Source organism: Musca autumnalis, unplaced genomic scaffold (assembly GCF_047663935.1).
Source record: "Musca autumnalis isolate F117 unplaced genomic scaffold, ASM4766393v1 scaffold_4, whole genome shotgun sequence".
Classification (NCBI taxonomy): Eukaryota; Metazoa; Arthropoda; class Insecta; order Diptera; family Muscidae; genus Musca; species Musca autumnalis.
This window is the reverse complement of record NW_027411977.1, coordinates 47,039,324-47,057,815: the sequence shown is the minus strand read 5'-3', so window position 1 is coordinate 47,057,815 and position 18,492 is coordinate 47,039,324. Positions and strand designations below refer to the sequence as shown.

The 18,492-nt window shown below is 36.5% G+C and overlaps 1 protein-coding gene and 2 long non-coding RNA genes across 3 annotated transcripts; 2 read left to right on the top strand and 1 right to left on the bottom strand.

Annotated features, from left to right (window-relative positions):
- Positions 1-620: 620 nt before the first annotated feature.
- Positions 621-14,314, bottom strand: Syx7 (syntaxin 7). Its single transcript, XM_073986559.1, has 7 exons — positions 13,927-14,314; positions 13,359-13,594; positions 13,223-13,292; positions 11,449-11,593; positions 1,531-1,779; positions 1,307-1,462; positions 621-1,241 (listed from the first exon to the last, which is right to left on the bottom strand). The coding sequence occupies exons 2-7, from the start codon at positions 13,519-13,521 to the stop codon at positions 1,146-1,148; spliced, it is 879 nt and encodes a 292-aa protein (XP_073842660.1). The 5' UTR covers positions 13,522-13,594; positions 13,927-14,314; the 3' UTR covers positions 621-1,145.
- Positions 14,315-15,117: 803 nt separating this feature from the next.
- On the top strand, positions 15,118-16,547 carry LOC141404338 (uncharacterized). The gene is made up of 5 exons (XR_012412993.1): positions 15,118-15,334; positions 15,411-15,642; positions 15,718-15,827; positions 15,886-16,082; positions 16,144-16,547. It is a non-coding gene; the product is annotated as an uncharacterized lncRNA (long non-coding RNA).
- Positions 16,548-16,695: 148 nt separating this feature from the next.
- Positions 16,696-17,056, top strand: LOC141402256 (uncharacterized). The gene is made up of 2 exons (XR_012412575.1): positions 16,696-16,828; positions 16,888-17,056. It is a non-coding gene; the product is annotated as an uncharacterized lncRNA (long non-coding RNA).
- Positions 17,057-18,492: the final 1,436 nt, after the last annotated feature.

Here is an 18,492-nt window from a genome sequence, read left to right as displayed (position 1 = left end):
AGAATCTGCAAGAAGTTGCTGATTTTTACTACGATAACATTTTTTACTTTATGTTATCGGAAGAAATAGAAAGACTCTTGCAGTACTGGAACAGACCAATAGATTTGTTATCATGGCATTAAATTGTAGTGAACAGCCTTAAAGTCAAAATATTGGAAGATTCTCCTAAAAACGGCAATTTTTCCCCATTTTGAAAAATACATAACATGTGATATAAATTAAACAAAACAGACCCAAAAATGGAAATACTAATAAAGCACAAGAAAAGGGTTTAACAAAACTATAAACACACCAAAAACAGGAAAACAAAAGAAAGGCATACTAATATTTCGGGTTTTGCTGTTGATTTAGTTGTTGTATTTATAAAAGGTTGTAAAGCTTGAGATTTCAAGGAAATATATGAAACCCCTTAAGAGTCTAAAAAGATATGTCTTTTATCTGCCATCAATCTTTAATGTGTTAACTAAAGTTTACTTTTAGTAAACGTTGCATTTTAAAAGTTTTGGAAATTAAATAATACACAACATAAAACAACAGCTTTTGCAAGATAGAAAATAAATAACAAACAAAAAAATAAAGCCATTATAAAAATGTATGGAATTACAATATTATATTTTCACTTAGTTTTGGAATAATAAATTATTTTGAATTTTGTTTTCACTAATAGAAATAATACAAAATTTCAAATTATTACAATTTAGAAAATTTTGTTTATTCTTTTACAAGATTTTTGTTAAGGACGTTTGTTGGTTTTGTGGAAAGCTTGTTCAACCTTGCTTTTTTCTTTTGGAGGCAAAACATGTCCTCAATAAAACATTCATATTGAGTATTTAGAACCAGTCTTCTAAGTCTAATTTTTGTGGTTCTCTTTAAATCCCTCATTCTGAATGATATTGAATATTTCTCCCCCAAGTTGGTTTTATTGTATGTAGTTTTATTGAGATTTCTTCCAAACAAGGCCCATATTTACTTTTTAAGGTTAACACACGACGACGACGAATGCCAGAAACTGTTGGTTCTTTTTTTTGGATTTGAATATTATTACCATTATTAATTATGCTCATCTTATATCAGTATTACTCATTCTATACACAATGGAAACTACACATGGAATTCTAAATAGATAGAATATATCTACTAGAATTTCAATTACTAAATTTCATAACAAGTATTAAAACTATAATTAACACAATCACCGCCAAAATGCCCAAAAGTATCAATTTCTTTTTGCGTAATTTATTCTGAAAAAGAAATAAACAAATTAAAAAAACAGCATTATTTTGGAAAATATAATAAACTTGCTTACCTTATAGGAACTGGCCATACGCAGATTTTCAGAACCCTGAGATACATAGACACTGGTTTGTTCAACTGAAGATTCTATGGAGTCTACAATCAGTCCCTGTTCATAAACCATTGAACCCAATTTCTTGTAGATTTCATTAACACCAACAATGTTTTCCTGTAAAGTGGAGAGACTCATGTTAATAACAGTATATTTAAATATGAGCATATGTAACTTTAACTTACCTCCAATTCCCGTATGGCCCTTTCTTGTTCCTCCAATGCCTGCAAATCAATTTCTTCTTGCATTTGTGTTTGTTGTTGTTGCTGCTGTGATTTACGTCCAAACAGATTGTCATCGAAAAATGAGTTATTGCCGTTGCTACCGTTCGATGCATTATTTGTGCTCCCAGGCGGCTTAGCAATGTTATATTGATTTGCACGAGCTTGACGCACTTGATTCTTTTCAATATCGACAGTTTTACGTTGTAGAGTCTGTTGGGAGAGATAGGGAGAGGGAGGGAGAAATGTTAATGTTGGGCGTCCAAAACAAAAATGTCCAAAAACATAAGTAAAACAAGAAAAAAAAAGTATCAGTCGGCTTTGCCGTCATTTGATGGTAGAAGGATGTGTCGTTCGGCGGACGGAATGCATGGTTTGTTCTTCAACAAAAGCGAGAAAGACATGATTTCATGCCAATTTCCTTTCCAAATTATCATGTAAATGGTTATGTCCATGTTAACTATCGACGTTAAGTTGAGCAGTTATTGCAAGAGGCGAGGTACATACTCATACATATATGACACTTATACCAATTGTAGACAATGAGGCGAAGAAGGACAGTCATACAAGTTAGTAGTACGCATCAGTTTTTATAAAAAAACATGTGATCGACAACTATTTTTATAGAAAAAGTTGTCGATAACAATTTTTTCCATGGAAATAGTTATCGATAACAATTTTTCCATGGAAATAGTTGTCGATAACTTTTTCCATGAAAATAGTTGTCGATAACAACTTTTTCTATGGAAATAATTGTCGATGACAATTTTTTCCATTAAAATAGTTGTCGATAACAACTTTTTCCATGGAAATTGTTGTCGATAACAACTTTTTCCATGGAAATTGTTGTCGATAACAACTTTTTCCATAGAAATAGTTGTCGATAACAATTTTTTCCATGGAAATAGTTGTCGATAACACCTTTTTCCTTGGAAATAGTTGTCGATAACAACTTTTTCCATGGAAATAGCTGTCGATAACAATTTTTCTATGAAGATAGCTGTCGATAACAACTTTTTCCATGAAATAGTTGTCGATAACAACTTTTTCCATGGAAATAGTTGTCGATAACAATTTTTCCATGGAAATAGTTGTCGATAACAAATTTTCCATGGAAATAGTTGTCGACAACAATTTTTCCATGGAAATAGTTGTCGATAACAACTTTTGCTATAGAAACAGTTGTCGATAACAACTTTTTCTTTAGAAACAGTTGTCGATAACAACTTTTTCTATGGTAACAGTTGTCGATAACAACTTTCTATAGAAACAGCTGTCGATAACATATTTTTCTATAGAAACAGCTGTCGATAACAACTTTTTCTATAGAAACAGCTGTCGATAACAACTTTTTCTATAGAAACAGTTGTCGATAACGACTTTTTCTATAGAAACAGTTGTCGATAACAACTTTTTCTATAGAAACAGTTGTCGATAACAACTTTTTCTATAGAAACAGTTGTCGATAACAACTTTTTCTATAGAAACAGTTGTCGATAACAACTTTTTCTATAGAAACAGTTGTCGATAACAACTTTTCTATGGTAACAGTTGTCGATAACAACTTTTTAGGTAGTAAAAGTTGTCGGTAACAACTCTTTCTATAGAAACAGCTGTCGATAACATATTTTTCTATAGAAACATATGTCTATAACCAATTTTTTCTATAGAAGCAGCTGTCGATAACAACTTTTTCTATAGAAATAGTTGTCGATAACAATTTTTTCTATAGAAATAGTTGTCGGTAACAACTTTTTCTATAGAAATAGTTGTCGATAACAACTTTTTCTATAGAAATAGTTGTCGATAACAACTTTTTCTATAGAAATAGTTGTCGATAACAACTTTTTCTATAGAAATAGTTGTCGATAACAACTTTTTCTATAGAAATAGTTGTCGATAACAACTTTTTCTATAGAAATAGTTGTCGAGAACAAATTTTTCTATAGAAATAGTTGTCGAGAACAAATTTTTCTATAGAAATAGTTGTCGATAACAAATTTTTCTATAGAAATAGTTGTCGATAACAACTTTTTCTATAGAGATAGTTGTCGATAACAACTTTTTCATGGAAATGGTTGTCGATAAAAACTTTTTCCACGGAATAAGTTGTCGATAACAACTTTTGCCATGAAAATAATTGTAGATAACAACCCTTTCCATGAAAATAGTTATCGATACCAACTTTTTCTATGGAAATGGTTGTCGATAAAAACTTTTTCCATGAAAATAGTTGCCGATAACAACTTTTCCATGGAAATAGTTGTCGATAACAACTTTTTCCATAGAAATAGTTGTCGATAACAACTTTTTTCATGGAAATAGTTGTCGATAACAACTTTTTTCATGGAAATAGTTGTTGACAACAACATTACAACATATACCCTCAGCCTGTGTGGATTGAAATACTTTGTTTTCCAAAAAAACGTATGTATTTAGCGAATATTTTCGAACTTTTTTGAGGGAGGTACCGGAATGAGTGGACCTATAAGCACCACCTTCGAATTTCTGTGTTGATGAACACAGCATTCTGGTTTTTTACAAATTTCGGGCTGTTTTCTCAAGAAGTATGGACTTGCCCTTGAAAAAACTTTTACTGTTGTAATTAAGGCAGCGAATGCAAGTTGCATCTACAAAAATCAAAGTAATTCGAGAGCAGGTCTTAAAGTGAATTTATCCAAAATTTTGTTAGTGAGGTACCCGAAGGAGTGGACAAATATAGTCCATATTCGAACCTGATTTATATCTGGTAGATGTATTAGGATGTGTAAAGTTTGGACCAAATCGGTCACTCCCATCAAGAGTTATCGTTCGCACACTTTTTCCGAACATTTGGCTTAAATGTCGTTTAGGGGCACCTCTCGGATCGGGCTGAAATTTTTACAGTAGATAGCCCTTGGCATCCTGAATACAACGATATATAATTTTCCGGGGGGAAGTCCATACTTCCCGAGATATGGGTCTTGACATTTCGGAAATTTCGTACTTTCACACCTTTAGGTTGTTTAGGGGCACCTCTCGGATCGGGCTGAAATTTTTACAGTAGACAGCCCTTGGCATCCTGAATACAACGATATATAATTTTCTGGGGGGAAGCCCATACTTCCCGAGATATGGGTCTTGACTTTTTTACTTTTATCACCCGAGACCCATATCTCGGGAAGTATGGGCTTCCCCCCGGAAAATTATATATCGTTGTATTCAGGATGCCAAGGGCTATCTACTGTAAAAATTTCAGCCCGATCCGAGAGGTGCCCCTAAACAACCTAAAGGTGTGAAAGTACGAAATTTCCGAAATGTCAAGACCCATATCTCGGGAAGTATGGACTTCCCCCGGAAAATTATATATCGTTGGAATCAGGGTCCCAAGGGCTACCTATGGTAAAAATTTCGGACCGATCCGAGAGGTGCCCCTAAACGACACTTGTTCAATTTAAAATAGATTTTTGATCGCATCGTTTTAAAGCTTATGGAGAGTACTTTTATGCACGCGTTTTGATCGCGTAGCCCACTTTTGACCCTGTCCATAGGGGAAAGTCTTAAATCCCCGGCCGAAGGCCGGCTACTTAAGAACACTTTCAATTTAAAAGAGAGTTTTGATCGCGTAGCCCACTTTTGACCCTGTCCATAGGAGAAAGTATTGAGCTTTAAAACGAGTCCCATATTGCATAGGTTTTAAAAATAATGGTGATAAAAGTAAAAAAGTCAAGACCCATATCTCGGGAAGTATGGGCTTCCCCCCGGAAAATTATATATCGTTGTATTCAGGATGCCAAGGGCTATCTACTGTAAAAATTTCAGCCCGATCCGAGAGGTGCCCCTAAACAACCTAAAGGTGTGAAAGTACGAAATTTCCGAAATGTCAAGACCCATATCTCGGGAAGTATGGACTTCCCCCGGAAAATTATATATCGTTGGAATCAGGGTCCCAAGGGCTACCTATGGTAAAAATTTCGGACCGATCCGAGAGGTGCCCCTAAACGACACTTGTTCCGAACATTTTTGAACTTCTGTGGGGGAGGTATCTGAAGGAGTGGACCGATATGGCTTATCTTCGAACTTAAACTAAGTTTGCACAAAATATTACGAAGACCACATTTTGGACCGAATAGGCATATCCGTTCGAGGGTTATCTTGCGCTCCAAACGCTACACACGGTGCCGTAGGGGTTTTTTTTTTTTGCACCTTTCAGGCTATTTTTTCAGGAAGTATGGACTTGCCCCTGATGAAACTTGTACCGTCGTATGAGGATCAGTCAATACAAGTTGTTACAACAAAAAGCAAAGCGATTCGAGAGCAGGTCCCAAAGTGAACTTTTCCTAAATTTTGTGTGGGAGGTACCCGAAGGAGTGGACCGATTGAGTCCATATTAGAACCTAATCTTAGTCTGGTAGAAATTTCAGGATGTGCAAATTATGGACCAAATCGGTTACTCCCCTCAAGAGTTATCGTGCTCACAAAATTTCCGAACATTTTCCAACATTTGTGGGGGAGCTACCGGAAGGAGTGGGCCGATATAACCCATCTTCGAACTTAACTAAGTTTGGACAAAATATTAAGAAAGCCAGGAGCAAGTTGAATGTAGTGGCTGGATTTGAAAGTTTTTTCACAAAAATTAATTTTTTGTCGAAAAGAGCCGGCCTTCGGCCGGGATTTAAGACTTTCTTTCTTTACAGTAGATAGCCCTTGGCATCCTGAATACAACGATATATAATTTTCCGGGGGGAAGTCCATACTTCCCGAGATATGGGTCTTGACTTTTCGGAAATTTCGTACTTTCACACCTTTAGGTTGTTTAGGGGCACCTCTCGGATCGGGCTGAAATTTTTACAGTAGACAGCCCTTGGCATCCTGAATACAACGATATATAATTTTCTGCGGGGAAGCCCATACTTCCCGAGATATGGGTCTTGACATTTTACAATTCTAACGTGGGCAATATGGGCATCGTTTTAAAGCTTATGGAGAGTACTTTTATGCACGCGTTTTGATCGCGTAGCCCACTTTTGACCCTGTCCATAAGGGAAAGTCTTAAATCTACTTAAATATACTTTCAATTTAAAATAGATTTTTGATCGCATCGTTTTAAAGCTTATGGAGAGTACTTTTATGCACGCGTTTTGATCGCGTAGCCCACTTTTGACCCTGTCCATAGGGGAAAGTCTTAAATCCCCGGCCGAAGGCCGGCTACTTAAGAACACTTTCAATTTAAAAGAGAGTTTTGATCGCGTAGCCCACTTTTGACCCTGTCCATAGGAGAAAGTATTGAGCTTTAAAACGAGTCCCATATTGCATAGGTTTTAAAAATAATGGTGATAAAAGTAAAAAAGTCAAGACCCATATCTCGGGAAGTATGGGCTTCCCCCCGGAAAATTATATATCGTTGTATTCAGGATGCCAAGGGCTATCTACTGTAAAAATTTCAGCCCGATCCGAGAGGTGCCACTAAACAACCTAAAGGTGTGAAAGTACGAAATTTCCGAAATGTCAAGACCCATATCTCGGGAAGTATGGACTTCCCCCGGAAAATTATATATCGTTGGAATCAGGGTCCCAAGGGCTACCTATGGTAAAAATTTCGGACCGATCCGAGAGGTGCCCCTAAACGACACTTGTTCCGAACATTTTTGAACTTCTGTGGGGGAGGTATCTGAAGGAGTGGACCGATATGGCTTATCTTCGAACTTAAACTAAGTTTGCACAAAATATTACGAAGACCACATTTTGGACCGAATAGGCATATCCGTTCGAGGGTTATCTTGCGCTCCAAACGCTACACACGGTGCCGTAGGGGTTTTTTTTTTTTGCACCTTTCAGGCTATTTTTTCAGGAAGTATGGACTTGCCCCTGATGAAACTTGTACCGTCGTATGAGGATCAGTCAATACAAGTTGTTACAACAAAAAGCAAAGCGATTCGAGAGCAGGTCCCAAAGTGAACTTTTCCTAAATTTTGTGTGGGAGGTACCCGAAGGAGTGGACCGATTGAGTCCATATTAGAACCTAATCTTAGTCTGGTAGAAATTTCAGGATGTGCAAATTATGGACCAAATCGGTTACTCCCCTCAAGAGTTATCGTGCTCACAAAATTTCCGAACATTTTCCAACATTTGTGGGGGAGCTACCGGAAGGAGTGGGCCGATATAACCCATCTTCGAACTTAACTAAGTTTGGACAAAATATTAAGAAAGCCAGGAGCAAGTTGAATGTAGTGGCTGGATTTGAAAGTTTTTTCACAAAAATTAATTTTTTGTCGAAAAGAGCCGGCCTTCGGCCGGGATTTAAGACTTTCTCCTATGGACAGATGCTAAACAGGGCTAACGCGATCATATTTTTTTCAAAATTAATTTTTTTTGTCAAAAATCATATGGTTTTTCGGAACTTTCGAAGCCTATATCTCGGGAAATACGGATTTCCCATGAATGATATACATATTGGCGTAATCAGCATTCCAAGACCTACCAGTGGACAAAATTTCAAAACTTTCTGAGTCCAGCCACTACATTCATCTTATGCCAGAAAGCCAAATTTTGGACCGAATCGGTTAATTCGTTCGAGAGTTGTCTTCAATCATGATTTATCGTGCGCTCCAGCCAGACGGACGGACGGACATGGCTAAATCAACTCCAAATTGTCTGAAGCACATTTCGTCAAAACATACTTGGGGTCTAAAACCAATATTTCGTTGAGGCACATTTTGCCCGTATGAAGGTGTATATACCCTTGTTAGCATAAATGCTGAGGATATAAAAAAGAGTTCTTATGTCCGTCAATCTCTTGAATGTTAAATAAACAAGTTTTTCACAAGGCGGGTAAACCAAATCACAGTTCCACTTAAAACCTACTTTATCAAATCTAAGGTTGTTAACGTGTGTAGAGATCTGCTAGGAAGGCATTGAGGGGAACGAGATTGCCGATAAACTATCACGTGGAGAATCACAGTCTCCCAATATTACAACTATGGAATCTGTACATCTTTAAATGTGCCATTTCATTGACAAACTCGACAACTCCTACATAGATATTGAGGTTTATCCGCGCAGCCACATCGAATTGTGGAACTTCTTCGTTACTTCTACTCAACATGGCCGAGATCAGAATTGATGTATAGGTCATCACGGGATACTTCTATGTGGGATGTCGATTACTGCAGGCTATGTAAGGATTAGGAGGAGGCACAGACCAGCCACGGTGCTCTTGAAACAATTTTAAATGGAAGGTGCTTACACCTCGGAAGTTTTTGCGGATTCTGAAACTACAATGTTTATTGATGAGAAAAATCAAAAAACAAAAAAAATCGCCGGAGCGCTTTTTAAATAAATCGCGATTTAAGTTGACATTTTTAGGGGTTGTTTAGGTTTTCACGATTTTGCTTAGAAGCCGCAAGTCCTATCAAAATAAGACTAAAGAAAATGTTGTAGCTATGAAAATTCTCTACCAGATCGACCTTTACGGTATTTTCGTAGTTTTTACCATTTTTGAGATATAGAAGTTCAAATTGGGACAATGCACTGACTGTATCGCCCCTTATAAAATAATGTCATGAAGGGTGCCCCTTAACTAACTTTTGATGAAAACCTCTTACACAGGGAAAGTTTTTGTGAATTCTGAAACAGCTGTGTTCATAGATGAGAAAAATCCAAAAACAAGAAAAAATCGCTGTAGGGATTTTTAAATAAATCGCGGTCAAAATTCACATTTTTAGGTGTTTTTCAGGTTTTCACGATTTTGCTTGGAAACCGCAAGTCCAATCGAAATCGAGCTAAAGAAAATGTTGTAGCTGTGAAAATTTTCTAGAGGATTGGCGTTTATCATTTGTTCCCAGCCTGTACCATTTTTGAGATAAAGAAGCTCAGTTTACGTTTTTAGGTTTTTTTGTTAGGGTCTCGTGATTTTGCTTGAATACGGTAAGTCTTATCGATAGGTGACCTGAGAAAACCTTAAAGCTGTGAAAATTCTCTACAAGACTGGCTAAAGTAACTTATCCTAAGTTCTAACAGTTTTTTAGATATATAAGTTTAAGTTGGGAATTTGCAGTCATGACATTGTTTTATAAGGGGGCGATACAGAATTGAATTGAATTTGAATTGTCCCAATTTGAACTTCTATATCTCAAAAACGGTAAAACCGACGAGAACACCATAAAGGTCAATCTTGTAGAGAATTTTCATAGCTACAACATTTGTTTTAGTCCCATTTTGATAGAACTTGCGGTTTCTAAGCAAAATCGCGAAAACCTAAACAACCCCTAAAAATGTCAACTTAAATCGCGATTTATTAAAAAAGCGCTCCGGCGATTTTTTTTTGTTTTTTGATTTTTCTCATCTATAAACATTGTAGTTTCAGAATCCGCAAAAACTTCCGAGGTGTAAGCGCCTTCCATTTAAAATTGTTTCAAGAGCACCGTGCAGCAAGCACCTACTATGCCAGTGTCCATCTCAAGACACAGACTCTTCGGTGATTATGAGTTCTCGCCTGTCTCATACCTATCAGACATATACCCCGCAGTCATTGTCCTTTTGATGAGAAGTCTTGTATTGCTATATTTTTTCTTCTACTTAGAGGATTAACCTAATAGAACTTTGGTCTCAGATTGAAGTGGCTGCATTAATTACTGTCACAGGTCCTTAAACCTAATAATCCTGGACACTAGTTTTGCTCCGTTTGTTATCGTCTAATCCACCATAGACCGGTGTCGGTGAGATGCAACGGATGCCTTGAATTGGTATGTTTCACGATTTTTTCACGCCTGAATTTCTGATCGCGTCGATTCATGAACGAAGCTGAACAAAACCTAGAAACTCCGGAGTTGTGATGGATACAACGTACTGCTGATGAACAGCTGTTGAAAGGTAATAACCAGTTGGTTCTAGGAGATTTCAATGCGCATCGTGAGCTATGGCGATCCATTTACACGAAATAACGTGACACACAACGTGTCGTGGACGCACACAACAGGATTAATAAGATTGTCATAGTTCGACTGACATGTCTATTGTGTCTTCTGAGAATTTCAATGAAAATGTTAAAATATCTGGAGTCTAGTATCTGAGCAAAATCCTCAAATAACATCGTCCTAAATGTTCCCGGAAGCTGGAACAAGTAGGACGTCTGTTAAGGATGCCAGCAAAGGTAAATCATACATCATCGGTTTCGGGAGCAGCATGGTACAACGTCACTAAAGCCTTCTAAGCTACCATAGGATCGAAAATACTACCCTTCGGACTTGTTCGGAACGTTGGGTCACCAATATGGTATGCCAACGTATGTGATACACAATTAAAGAATTTACAAACCTATCAGAATGCAATCTTGAGAACTGCAACAAGGTGTCTCCCCATGTCTGAGACTATGATCTTGCCGTTGCGTTGATACAACAAAATGTCTTCAATGCAGTATCAACTTGAGTGCTATATTCAAAACAATCCAAATCATCATCAAAAGAGCAGATCGTTTCTAATTCTCTTTTTCCATTTCTTGGATACGTTAATAAATCCAACATGGGTTCAAGAGAGCAGATAGTTATTTTTTACTTTCCCCCTCAACAAATTTCTTTTTCCATTACTCATAGATATTTCGTGCAATAAAAGTAAATGAACCTCCATAGATCTAACTGAGATTTGAAATGCCATTCATCAGCATAATAAAACCGGTTATAACGTTATCATACAAGAGCTTTTTTTGTTTTGCATTAATTAAATATTAGAGCACTGTTTTGTATGACTAATAATACCTGCTGCGGAATACAAAGTGATAACAACCAGCAAAAGGTTCAAAAAAATTACGCACATACATGTTGGTTTCACGATAAGTCACATACCTTCGTATATACATACTACATATGTCTGTTTGTTTGGTTATTGTTTAAAACAAAATAAACTCACCTGGAATTTAGTTAAAGCAGCTGTAAATTCATCTACCAAACGATCCCGTTGGATTTTTAAATGGCGTTCTTTGCATTTTTCAACTTCATTCAATTGTATACTGGTATCGGATACCAACTGATGTGTATAGGTCATAATTTGATGCCTGTAATGGATTTGGAAAGATTATAAAACGATGGAAATTTATAGACATAAGAAATGAACTGTTCCTAAGACTCCACCATGAATATCAAAAGGTAACAGTTTGAATAAGATTTACAAAGATAGGGGAACAACTTCTTTCTGCTTAAGAACAGTATAAAGGCTCCACTCCGATATCAGTATGTAAAAGTATGTACGTCGTTGCACATTTCACTGCGGTCCCAGTGGAGCCTGTAAACTGGAAATGTTCCATATTTTTAAGTTATGTTTTTGTTGTGTCAGTACTGATTTTGTGCTCGGAATTTCATTCTGGGATGGCTGTTGTTGTAAATTTTCTTATTATTATGTTTGTATGTTCGTTCTTCTGCTCAATCTGGCTCTGGGTCTATCTCCAGTTCCAGGAAAGTGGCTGTTTCGATGGGATGAAGCCACAGATCCACTGGAGTTAGATGAGTAGGTTTGAGCAGTTGAAAAGTTACTTTGTGTTGTGCGGGCCCATAGAGCATGTCTTGATTTCCGCCCAATAAGAATTTAGGCGTCCGCAATATTCCGAGTGTAGTCGAGCCAAAACTACTCTGGTTTGTCGTGACAGCTGGTCCACTGAAGACTAGAGGAGGCAACCTGTTGCTGTTCTCAGGATGGTATTCTGACAAGTTTGAATCTTATGCCACACAAATTCGGGGACCAAACCGGCGCCGCATAGCTTAACAGACCGACATATCGCGTTATATGTGGTCAACAAGGTTTCTTTAGGCTAGGGACTTGAGGACCCTGTTCCTACATTTCAGTTTATCGCAGATAGCTGCGGCATGCGCAGACGACGTGAATGTAGTGTAAAATGTTATCCCTAGAATTTTGGGGCAGTTTGTCGTCGGAATTTTGTTAACATCGACCACGACATTCAACTTGTGTGGAATGGTTGCCGACAACTGGAGATTGACTCACTTATATTGGCTTTACGCACTCAAGAGGATTTGATTTATGAGTTCGGGTAGGCAGTTGAATAGATACAGGGCGTTGTGACGGTTTACATTACAGAAAGAGCACCTGTTTAGAGTCACTGAAACAATGCATTCTCTTTTGAAGATCTTTTCCAGTATAGAACGATTTTGCCTTGGAAGAAGCCTCACACAATCGGAAACTTTTAGTGGATTTTGATGTTAGAGTGTGTTGGATTGGTAAGCACGATGTTCGAGGAGTACGCAGTCGTTGTCGTGGACTGATTCTGCGTATTAATATTTAGTCTTGCCAACAAGCCTATCTTGTTGATTTAAGAGTTAGCTCTTCCTCTCTAACCCTTATGATAACCAATGGGAAGAATTCTCGTCAACTTATGTAAGTCGTTCACTGGAGTAATGAGGAGACCAACATTTGCTGTTTTCAAGATGGCATTCGAGCAAGTCTGAATAATCTCCCATGGCGTTTGCAATTGTGTTCACTGGCGTGCCGCATTGATTACCAGCAATCGATCTAGCACGTTATAAAAGAAGAACAAGGACATCCAAACATAGTGTAATTAAAGTAGTATTACAGTGATGCTCCTAATTTTTGTTATTCTCATCCCTCACAACGCCTTAAAAGTTCATGGTGGAGCGCAGTAGACTAATAAATCAACAAGTTGTCCAATACTTACAATTGTTTCTTTAAATCGGGTGAATCCTGAGGTGTGTTACATTGATTGACCATACGTTGCATTGTTACAACTAAAAAATGCATTACAAACAACATTACACTAGGGTCTTCACCAGAATATTTTTTTTACAACTTACCATTTTGTTGGATTTTTTGTATGCTGGTAGCAATGGTCTGGGCCAATCTTTGAAAATCAATCTCACTCAAGGTCTGTGAGTTACTGCTGTTATTGCCACCGATCCCACTCCCACCTCCTCCGCCACCACCACCTATGCCATTTTCCATATGCTGTAAATCCATGCTTTCGTAGTTCAGTTTGAAGGCGATTCTTAGGAAATTTTTTTGCAACAACAATAAATTAGAGGGCGGTTTACTGAAGCATAAAAAAATAAATTATTAATTAACAAATTGTTTAATATTGAATATAAAGTCAGAAGACCTTGCAATGCGATTACTAGTGCTAGTGTATGTGTTTTTTTTTTAATTTTCTGGTCATTAGTTTTCAACCTATATTTTGTTGGTATTTTAAAATATATTGTTGTTGTTCTTTTTATTGTTTTAGGCACAATCAGACTACATACCACGGAAATGTAATAACATTTTAATTTTCTTGTTTTGAGTCATTGCGAAATACAACTCCTATGAATTGTTAATTCAGTTTGTGTATGTAAGACAATTACCAAAATATTTTATTTATATTTTTACCTTTTTAAGAAGCCCTTTCAAACCTCCTACCAAGTTCTTTTATTGTTGTAATTTAAGAGGTCTCAGGTCTCACTATTTTTCAGTGTTTTCTCCTCCTACTTTTGTGTAAAAGTGACGTAGTTCTTTCTTTTTTATTGTCCGTTCCCTCACAAAAAACAAAAGATTTTCCAAAATGCGTTTCAGTTAATTGTCTCCGGTCGTTATTGTTTTTTATTGTTTCGCTTTTATCTTTATTTTCCGTGCGATACACTAATAAACGGCGGCTGCAACTTTTATTAATTTAATCATTTAAACAATAATCTGCGATAATTTTTCGATTTGTTTTCTTAACTTTTGTGCAATTTCTGCCTCTTTTGTTTGACATTCAATGAATTGTGGTATTGCCATCGTGCATTTTTCTGTAGAGTTGTATAGTTCATGAACGAACTAGTTCAATTGAACGATTCATTGAAGAGCGCATGAACTAGATCAGTCGATATAGTTCATTATAGTTCAATAGCTCACTGAGCGCCGACCGAAAGATCCACAAAGAACGATCAAGTAATGGGGTTTCTACACGGTATGTTTTGTACATATTCATGCATAGCAACTGTCACTTTTTTTCGCCCATATGTGATTCCTTCTGCACGGCAAAATTTTATTTTTCATTCGTTTTCTGTTGTTTTCTTTATTTATTCCGCGTACAAACAAAACAGCTGTTTACCTTTGGTTGTACAGACGAGAATAGAGCGCGTTCTATTCGAAAAATATACATATGTATGTACATAACACCTTCATGCATTGAAATTTCTGTATGGTTCACACCATGTGTACAAAATTCAGATTTGTAAAAAGTGACAGTTGGTATGCACAAATATGTAAAAAACATACCGTGTAGAACACACTTAAGTAAGTAAGTATCTTTATTGGAGTCTTCTTCTTTTCGATAAATTTTACATACAAGTCGAATGGTTAACATGTGTTTTGCTTAGAACTATTGTTGTCTTGTTCTAATATACGGTGAATTCGTGGTATGCTACTTGCAAAATATTATAAATGTATATGTTTATGAACAACGACAAAGTAGAGAGAGTAAAATAAGGCTTGCTCCCGGCCTCAGCTGTGAATAGCAGAGCAATTGTGTCTGCAGCGAAACAAATAGAGAATCAAAACAAACTTAAAACTAAATAACAAAGAGGTCTGCTAAAAAACAGTGACTAACAGAGATCATATGAATGACTATTTTTTAAGATTAATTAAAGTTAATTTGTTATTATAGATATTCGAGTGCTCAAAAAGCTGCTTGTAAAAAAAGGAGACATTTGATAAAAACAAAATTGGTATCACAGATATTGTGTTCAAAAGAACATCACGTTAAAGTTATCGAGTGCTCGTAGAGCGTAAATATGTAATAAAGTGAACCTTACAGGTAAGTAAAAAAATTGTAAATCTAAATTTGTAGTGAATAAATAACTTATCTATTATCTATCCTCTATGACATCCAGACGTGGACTTCTTGTAGAACTCTGGCAAGCTGTAACCATTTGGAACATGAGGAACTTCACTTAAGATTCCTATAGGCGACAGATAGGGAGATTCTGCCCATGAAATATTCTTCTCGATGTCGTAAATATCTTTTATTAAGGAGTTATCATGTGCGGCAAGTTTTTCGACGAATGTTTTCTGGTGGAATAGAGCATACTCGCAAAGTGGAACAACCCGCGATTCAGTGTAGATGTGAGTGTTTGAATATCTTTTTTGTTCATTTATGTAGTTTTTGTTGACACATTTCCTAAGAATTTTTCTTTCTAGGACTTCCAATTCTTTGGCCACTATTGGGGAAATAGTGAACCAGATCGGGAATCCGTATAACAAAATTGGTCTGATGGCCACCTTGTAGAGGAGAAGCTTTGTCTTTTCAGGTAAATGTTTGCTGTTTAACACATATGCAAATCTCGCCAATACACCCTTTGCTTTCAGTAATATGGAGCGAGCATGGGAGTTAAATTTCATCAGGTTGCTAAATTGAATTCCGAGGTATTTTAGGGATGTTCTGAAGGGTATTTCCACCCCTTCTAAGGACAGCTGAAGTAGTTTGCTCTCAGGAACTACAAACCGTGGACATTTGCCGGATGCGTTACGTATACAAATTGCAACTGATTTTGCAGCGTTGATTTGTATGCCCCACATTTTGTAGTAATTGTTGATGATTTGGAGATGATTTTTTGCCTTTTCTAGCGCAAAAGACGGTGATGTATGGTGTGAATAAATTAAGCAATCGTCGGCATATAAAATTGCTTGCGAGCTCTGGCTGGTATGAGGGAAGTCATGTAGAAAAAGATTGAAAAGATATGGCGCCAGAACGCTACCTTGCGGGACGCCACTTTTTACTGACCCCAATGGAGATGATACATCATTGATATTAACTGAAAATGAACGCGATGTGAAGAAACTTTTCATCATTTTCACCAGATATGGATCTATGCCAATTTGAATAAGCTTGTAGAGGATTCCAATATGACATACCGAATCGAATGCTTTTTGAATATCTAACGATATGGCGACAGTGCATGTTTTGTTCCTTAAATTTGATGTTATATCGCTGTGAAACTTGAGAAGGGCGTGTTGAGTGGAATGACCAGGTTTGAATCCAAATTGGTAATTAGGAACTGGATCTATGAGGAGTTCATTTTCCATCTTCTCTTTCAGGACTAACTCAAAGATTTTTCCCTATATTGGATAAGAGAGAGATCGGACGAAAATCATCAACAAACGCAGTATTTGGTTTTTTCTTGATCGGGATAATTTTTGCACATTTCCATTGACGTGGAAAATATCCGTTGTTGATGCAGTTGTTGAAAAGACAGGCCATGAGTCTTATTGTTGCATCTGGAAACCTTCTGATTATAAAGTTTGATATCCCGTCGGGGCCACTAGACTTTTTGGTATTGGTGTTAGAAATAATGCATTTTATCTTTTCAGGGCCGATGAAATGATGACTATCTTGGTTGTTCAATGAGCGGAATCCGTCATCAAAGGAGTATATACTGGATGAAGTAGCATCGATACATGATGCAACTCTAGAATTAAGATCTTGAACTGGATTCGAAGACAATTTCTCTTGAAATATACAGCCCAATTATGAACGGCATCTCACCGTGAGTTTTCTCTTTCTCGCCTCCTCCCCTATTATAAACATCATATCGCCGTGAGTGCTGTTATGTTCTCACTCTTCCCTTATTATAAATAACAAGAGGGTAAGCAAAACTCACGTTCGTGAAAAAATTAGCTATTACAAATGTAAAAAAAGTGAGAAAAAGAGGCAAATTTGTGCTGAAATTTCTCACTACCGAAATCAAAGTGAGTTGAACAAAAAAATTTAAGTGTGGTCATTTATTTTAAAAAATACGAATATTTTGTATCTGTAATGATAATTAATTGTATTTTAGGTTGAAAGCAACAAAAAATAATTAGAAATTTTTTATGTTTTGAGGTTATTGTTGACCTTTGGACGCTTTTTTTTTGGTTTTAATTTTGGCTTGAGGTCAACTTAAGAATTAAAATTTTTTTGTTTTTATTCTTATAAAAAGAACGAAATATCATTGTTATTATAAATTTCTACCATATTGTTTATAGTTGCATAAAACAAATGTTCTTGTTTTTGAAAGCCAATCCCTGAGGATGACCATCAAAGATGGTTGAAATATTGGAAATGGAATAGATTCTACCTTATTGTGATAAGAGTTTATTTATATTTTTAATCGCAATATGTTTTCGACAAAAACAAATATTAGGACATTTACCGCTAACATTTTTTCAGAGTTCTTTACGAATTCGAAAGCTATACAAACCTACTTGAAATGCTTGTTGAGCAAGGGGTTCTCTCCTGTATCGTTGGGCTTTCCTCTCTAGAAAGTGAAGATCATTCTTGATGGACCTAGTGTGTCGGGCCAACCTACTAGATGGTGATTGGGATGGCTCTCACGGTAACGCCCAAGCAAGTACTGTAACTAAAGCGTTCCCCGTTTTCAGGTATGGACAGATCAAAAAGGTGCATACTGTATAAAGCGGTTCACAAATATACAAGGACCCAATCTGGAGCAACCCATGTCTGCGATTGTTGTTCCTAGAGAGAGTAATGTACACGATTTGGAACTTTTGTGGTCGCAGTCTTGGAAAAAATAGGTGCTGGTGCTAAAAAGATGACATGTCCAATCACTTGCCCTCAAGCTTGAATAGAATCAAATATTTTGATGGAATATAAGTCCAGACCGTTGCCCCAAAAAGATCCAAACCATTTTGAGATCTTAATCACGTCATCGTCGATAACCCAGTGGAATGGTATCTACACCAAGCAATTTCCTGGAATAGTATTTTAAGTACCGGTTGTTACATGCCATGAACAAAAAAAAATTGGAATTACAATTGAAATTTATTGAAATTGTATTTAAAATTCATTAAATTGGTTTAAGTGTTGAAGAAAGCATTAGGAATTATACTTAGCATTCATAGAATTGGTTCTTATACTGGAGAAAATATCGGATGTTTCACGAATTGTATTTACAATTCTTGGAATTGGCTAAATGC